This window comes from Chiloscyllium plagiosum, chromosome 5 (assembly GCF_004010195.1).
Source record: "Chiloscyllium plagiosum isolate BGI_BamShark_2017 chromosome 5, ASM401019v2, whole genome shotgun sequence".
In the NCBI taxonomy this organism is placed as follows: Eukaryota; Metazoa; Chordata; class Chondrichthyes; order Orectolobiformes; family Hemiscylliidae; genus Chiloscyllium; species Chiloscyllium plagiosum.
Window position 1 is genome coordinate 122,162,970 of NC_057714.1, and position 7,305 is coordinate 122,170,274.

The 7,305-nt window shown below is 48.8% G+C and overlaps 1 protein-coding gene across 1 annotated transcript in view; it reads right to left on the reverse strand.

The window, feature by feature from the left end:
• Window positions 1–7,305, reverse strand: part of shrprbck1r (sharpin and rbck1 related) — a 47,627-nt gene that overhangs the window by 29,727 nt on the left and 10,595 nt on the right. The window contains exons 6-7 of the mRNA XM_043690970.1: window positions 2,999–3,296; window positions 1,687–1,835 (exon numbers count right to left, since the gene is read on the reverse strand). Of these exons, the coding sequence (XP_043546905.1) occupies window positions 1,687–1,835; window positions 2,999–3,296 (447 nt within the window). The remainder of the gene's footprint in view (window positions 1–1,686; window positions 1,836–2,998; window positions 3,297–7,305) is intronic.

Below are 7,305 nucleotides of genomic sequence, written 5' to 3' on the forward strand. Positions count from 1 at the left end.
TTTGGGCCCTTGGACAGTGAGGAGGGAGGAAGTAAATGGGCAGGTGTTACACTTTCTGCGGTTACAAGGGAAGGTGCCATGGGATTGCGTTGGGAATGGAGAAGAAGTGGACCATGGAGTACCGAAGGGACGATCTTTGCAGAAGGCTGAAAAGGGAGGGGAGGTGAGGGGAGGGGAATGTGTGTCTGGTGGTGATGGAAATGGCGCAATCCTTTGGATGTGGAATGATAGATGAGGACAAGGGGGAACCCTCTCACTGTTGTGGGAGGGAAAAGAAGGGGTGAGGGCAGAAGGGTGGGAGTTGGATCAGACACAGCTAAAGGCCCCGTCAACCACGGTAGCAAGGAATCCTCAGCTGAGGAAAAACGTGGACATTTCTGAGCCACTCCCCTGCTCAGAACAGATGAGACAAAGGAACTGGAGAATATGATTGAGTCTTTCCAAGCAGCAGGAAGTGATCATGTACAATGCAGCTAACAGTCAAGGAAGGGAAGGGAGAAATCAAAGGGCCTGTACTGCGCTGTATTCTTCTATGTTCTATGTTCTATGATTGAGTCTTTCCAAGCAGCAGGAAGTGATCATGTACAATGCAGCTAACAGTCAAGGAAGGGAAGGGAGAAATCAGAGATGGACCAGGTGAAGGTGACAGTGGGGTGGCCATTGGAAGCAAAATTGATGAATATTTACAATTCCAAACAAGACAGGAAAGCAGCACCGATGATGTCATCGACATACCAGAGAAAGAGTTGAAAGGGGGTACCTGAGGAGAACTGGAACAAGGAATGTTCCATGTAGCCCACACAGTGATAGGGGCATAATTGGGGTGTGTGTGGGTACCCACGGTCACATCTTTGTATCTAAATAAAGTGAGAGGAGTTAAAGGAGAAAATTCGTCTGTAACTTTGTTCCAGTTGTCAAGTTCTTGTTGGGTACATTTCCAATCACAGCATACAACGTCAGCAAGCATTTATATAACAGTGTACAAGATAATGAGAGGCATAGATAGAGTTGACAGCCAGAGACTTTTTCCCAGGGCAGAAATTGTTAACACGAGGGATCATAGTTTTAAGCTGTTTGGCGGAAAGTATAGAGGGGATGTCAGAGGCAGGTTCTTTACGCAGAGAGTTGAGAGAGCATGGAATGCGTTGCCAGCAGCAGTTGTGGAAGCGAGGTCATTGCGAATATTTAAGAGACTGCTGGACATGCATATGGTCACAGACATTTGAGGGTTCGTACATTAGGTTTACCTACATGAGGATCAATGGTCGGCACAACATCATGGGCTGAAAGGCCTGTTCTGTGCTGTACTGTTCTATGTTCTATAACACTTCCAACATAGCAAAACATCCAAATCTACCTCAGAGTTTTATGAAAAAATCCAGCACTGAGCATCATGATGGAACATCAGGACAGCTGGCCAAAATCTCAGCCAAAAGACGTATACTTTAATGGGTACAGTCAGGTGGAGAGATTTGGAGGGGGAATTATAGAGTTTAGGGCCAAGGTGCCAAAGCTGGGCCTACCAATGGTGACATTAGCTTCACATTTCCATCATATAGCCTTCCAGCTCCTTCTGAATCTTTGTGTTTTACAATGTATTTTCTTGTTTGCCTAGATCCTCTCTGTAAAACAAGGAGCAGAACGTAGCAACATATTAGTTTACCACTGGCCTGTTTCCAAGGATACCTGTGATGATGCAGGGGAAGATTGCTGCGGGGGTCTGCTCCGTGCATCATGTAATGAGAGAGACTGAAGTGATCTCAGCTCCAGATTGACACATTGAGTAATATTATTGAGGTCCATCCTTCCATCCCTGCTCTTAGGGGGAACTCCACCTGAGGAAACACAGATTTCATTCAAATCATTTACAAAGATTTAATGAGTGTTGCCCATTATTCAGGTTGTGTTACAGAATCTGAGAGGAGACACACTTGAATATATCTTCAAAATTGACAGCCCCGAATTTACAGCGCACTGTTGGCCCTCCCTCAGCACTGACCTTCCAACAGTGCCGCGCTCCCTCAGCGCTGACCCTCCAACAGTGCGGTGCTCCCTCAGCCCTAACTTTCCGACAGTGCGGTGCTCCCTCAGTGCTGACCGTCTTACAGTGCAGTGCTCTATCAGCCCTAACCTTCCAACAGTGCAGTGCAGCAGTCCCTCAGCAGTGACCCTCCGACAGTGCGGCACTCCCTCAGCCCTAACTTTCCAACAGTGCAGTGCTCCCTCAGCACTGACCTTTCAATGTATGAAGTATTCCAATTTCTGGGGTCTGTCTTGAACCCATGAAATGATAGCTGATCAATAGGGTACAACTAAGCTGGACTGACACTAAATTCAAGAATTGGAACTTCAGAAGTTCACTTGAGATTTGAATTCATGCCTGCAACAATTTGCAGCTTTTACTATCTACAAACATATATGCATCATGACAAATTTTGACTTAATGGTCAGGCTTCCCTCAGGCCCCAAGGAACACACCAATTTGTGTCAAGAATATATATCAATATGCTTCAATGCTGTTCTTCTAAAGGATTCTTATTTAGAGAAGTGTTGAGAGAGGAGGTCAATATGATACAAAGAAAGACAGTGAAAGTGAGCAAGGGACAGGGGAATAGGTGGTAAGCAAGCAAGGAAGACAGAGTGCATTTAATCCTGCTAGTAGGGGTGAGAGCGTGTGAGTATGTAAAAGAGTGAGAGGCAGGTGAGGGGAGTACAGAAGAGAGAATGTGAAAGATTGCGAGAGAGAGAGAGCGCGAGCAAGAATGGGTAAGACTGCAAGACATGGGGTTGGGAGAGCAAGAGAGAGACAATATAAAAGTGTGCTAGATAGACAGACAGAGAGAACACCAAGTGATATGGATCAATGATAATTCAAGGTTGAGGCATGAAGTAATACAATGATTGATGAGGCTGGACGGACTGAGTGAGTCATTTACTCCATGCGATTTCTCTTGGCCTGCACTATTCCTGGATTACATATTTGGCATGTTTACCACACCTTGATTCACAGGCAGCTTGCTCGGTAATGTACTGTACTTCCTCTTCTCTTCCTCCAGAAGGCTCTCTCTCCTCTGCATATTGATGGACACCTCATCATGGGCCATGACAGCGAGAGCCTGCTCCTCCTCGTACTGTCGCCGCGGTAGGTTGGCTAGCTTCGCTGACAGCAGGTACAGGAAAGTTGTGTCCCCATCCTTCCTCACACCGTATGAGCTCAGAGTTCTATGATCAGTCGCCAAGCACTGGCCAATGATCCAGCGCTGAACCGTAGGGTGGAACCCAAAGTCTCGGAATACCTAACACGGAACAATAACTGTATTTATTTAGCACCTTTAATGCAGTAAAATAGCCTAACTCAGAACCCCGGTCGGTTATCAACTGTCCCAAAAAACAGTGAGGATAGACAGTCAAAGATCAAAATGAAAGTTTTGTAAAAGATTGATACAGGGCTATGGAGAGATAGCAGGCCAGTGGCATTAGTTTGTGAAATGACACAACCTTTTTCCACTGGAGGCTAGGAAGTTGAAGAGTGACCTTACAGAGGTTTATAAAATCATAAAGGGCATGGATAAGGCGAAGAGCCAAGGTATTTTCCCAAAGGTGGGGGAGTTCAAAACTAAGGAGAGAGAAAGATTTAGAAAGGACATGAGGGGCAAACAGAGGGTGGCTCATAATTGGAGTGACCTTCCAAAGTGGTAGACGCAGGAACAGTTACAGCATTTAAAAGACGTCTGGACAGGTACCTGATTAGGAAAGGTTTACAGGGAGATGGTCCAAACTCTGGTAAATGGGGCTAGCTTAGTTTGAGAAACTTGGTCAGCATGGACACGTTGGACCGAAGGGTTTGTTTCCGTGCTGTGTGACATGTTATGTGGAGACAGCTGTGCAGTGGACTGGTTTGGGAAATGATACAGGGCTATGGGGAGGGTATGAGGCAGTGGGATTAGTTTGTGGATTGGTACAGGGCTATGGGGAGGGCATGAGGCAGTGGGATTAGTTTGTGGATTGATACAGGGCTATGGGGAGAGGGCGGGGAGTGGGATCTGCTTCGGGAATTGATACAGGGCTATGGGAAGAGAGCGGAACAGTGGGATTCGTTTGTGGATTGATACAGGGAATGTTTTTTCCGCTGCCTCCGGGCCCACCTTTTCAACCAGGACACTCGCCCACCCACCGAGGCCCCCTTCTCCCTCCTCCAACACACCCCATCCACCTGGACACCCCATGCCGGCCTGTTACCCACCCTTGACCTCTTCATTTCAAACTGTTGCTATGGCATCGATCGCCTCAACCTGTCTACCCCCCCTCCCCCACTCCAACCTCCCACCCTCACAACACGCAGCCTCCACTCCCTCTGCTGCAACCTCAACCTCAGCATCAAACCAGCGGATAAAGGGGAACGCAGTAGTAGTGTGGCGAACAGACCTCTACATCGCTGAAGCCAGGTGCCAACTCACAGATACCTCTTCCTATTCCCCCTCGGCCACGACCTCACCTCCCATCACCAAACCATCATCTCCCAGACCGTCCACAACCTCATCACTTCCAGAGATCTCCCACCAACAGCCTCCAACCTCATTGCCCATGAACCCTGCACTGCCTGATTCTACTTCCTTCCTAAGATTCACAAATCTGACTGCCCTGGCCGATCCACTGTCTCAGCCTGTGCCTGTCCCACCGAACTCATCTCTTCCTACCTCGACACTATTCTGTTCCTCTTAGTCCAGGTACTCCCCACCTATGTTTGTGACACCACCCACACCCTTCACCTCCTCCAAGATTTTCATTTTCCTGGCTCCCAACGCCTCACTTTCACCATGACATCCAATCCCCATACACATCGATCCACCACGACAAAGGTCTCCAAGCTCTCTGTTTCTTCCTCTCACGCTGCCCCAACCAGTACCTTTCCACCGACACCCTCATCTGCCTTGTCGAACTGGTCCTCACCATCAACAACATCTCCTTCCAAACCTCCCACTTCCTTCAAACCAAAGGGATAGCCATGGGCACCCGCATGGGATCCAGCTATGCCTGCCTCTTCATCGGGTACATGGAACAGTCCATCACCCGGAGTTACACCGACACCAGCCCCCACCTGTTCCTCCGCTACATCGATGACTGTATCGGCGCCACTTCATGCTCCCATGAGGAGGTTGAACAGTTCACCAACTATACCAACACCTTCCAACCTGACCTCAAATTCTAGGACACCTCCCTCCCCTTCTGGACCTCTCCATCATTGTCTCCGGTGACCGACTAACCACAGACATCTACTACAAGCCCACAGACTCCCATGGCTACCTAGACTATACCTTCTCCTATACTACCTCCTGAAAAAACGCCATCCTTTATTTCCAATTCCTCTGCCTCCACCAGGATGACCAATTCCACCTCAGAAAGTCCCTGATGGCCTCCTCCTTCCATAATCGCAATTTCCCTTCCCATGTGGTTGACGATGCCCTCCAGTGCATCTCCTCCCACTTCATGCACCACCACCCTTAAACCCCACCCCTCCCAATGCAACAAAGACAGCACCTCCCTGGTCATCACCTTCCACCCCACCAACCTCCGTATACATCACATCATCCTCTGTCACTTCAGCCACCTCCAAACGGACCCCACTACCAAAGATATATTTCCCTCCAGACCCTTATCAGCATTCTCCCACCAGTTCACACCCCATTCCTGGTACCTTCCCCTGCCACCTCAGGAAGTGCAAAACCTGCACTCACACTACTCCCCTCACCTCCGTCCAGGGCTCCAAGGGATCCTTCCACATTAGTCAGAAATTTACCTGCACCTCTACCAATGTCATCTCCTGGATCCGTTGCACCCGGTGTGGTCTCCTCTACATCGGGGAGACAGGACGCCAACTTGCAGATCGCTTCAGAGAACATCTCTGGGACACCCACACCAACCAACCCCACTGCCCCGTGGCTGAACACTTCAACTCTCCCCCTCTCACTCCATCAAGGACATGCAGGTTCTGGGCCTCCTCCACTGCCAAATCGTTACCACCTGACGCCTGACGGAAGAACGTCTCATATTCTGCCTTGGGACCCTCCCCCCACATTATCCCAGACCCAAGCCTCCAACTCAGTACCGCCCTCCCGATTATCCATCACTCCTCCCTCTGACCTATCAACTTCTCCCTCACCTTCACCCACCTATCGCTTTCTCAGCTACCTTTCCCCCCCAATCCCACCCCCTCCCATTTATCTCTCAGCCCCCTTGGCCCACAAGCCTCATTCCATGATGAAGGGCTTATGCCCGAAACGTCAATTTTCCTGCTCCTCGGATGCTGCCTGACCTGTTGTGCTTTCCCAGCAACACACTCTCGACATAGGGCTATGGGGACAGAGTGAGGCAATGGGATTAGTTTGGGGATTGATACAAGGCTGCGGGGATAGAGCGGGGCACTGGGATTAGTTTGGGAATGATACAGGGCTATGGGGAGGGCATGAGGGAGTGGAATTAGTTTGTGGATTGATACAGGGCTATAGGGAGAACTCAGGCTAATGGGATTAGTTTGGGTTTGATACAGGGTGATGGGATTAGTTTGTAGATTGATACAGGGCTGTGGGGAGAGAGCGAGGCTATGGGATCAGTTTGGGGATTGATACAGGACTGTGGGGACAGAGCGGGGCAATGGGATTAGTTTGGGGATTGATAAATAACAATTTGATTTTATAAAGCAGTTTTAAGACTCACTGATGTGTTCAAAAAAACATATGACATCAAGCCACAATAGGATTTCAGAAATATTGGGCACAGTATTAAAAAGACTGATTTTAAGGGTGATCTTAGAGCCATACAACACAAATGAGCCCTTCAGCCCATCAAGTCTGTACCACCAAACATATACTACTTTCTACACTAACCCCACTTTCCAACACTGGCCCATATGCTTGACTATCACAACCGTTCCAGTGCTTGTCCAAGTACACTTTACATGGTGTGAGGTTTCTCACCCCAAACCACCCTCCTGGCAGTGCATTCCCGACTCCTACCACCCCCTGGGTAAAAGATGCTTTCCTCAAATCACTTCAAAATCTTTCTTGATAAGGTTCCCCATGGTGGACTACTGCAAAAAATATGGAGGTATGGCATTGAGGGTGAGTTGGAGGTTTGGATTAGGAGTTGGCTGGCTGGAAGAAGACAGAGGGTAGTAGTTGATGGCAAAGGTTCATCTTGGAGTGCCGTCACTAGCGGTGTTCCGCAAGGATCTGTTTTGGGACCATTGCTGTTTGTCATTTTGATAAATGATCTGGAGGAGGGGCTAGAAGGTTGGGTGAGCAGGTT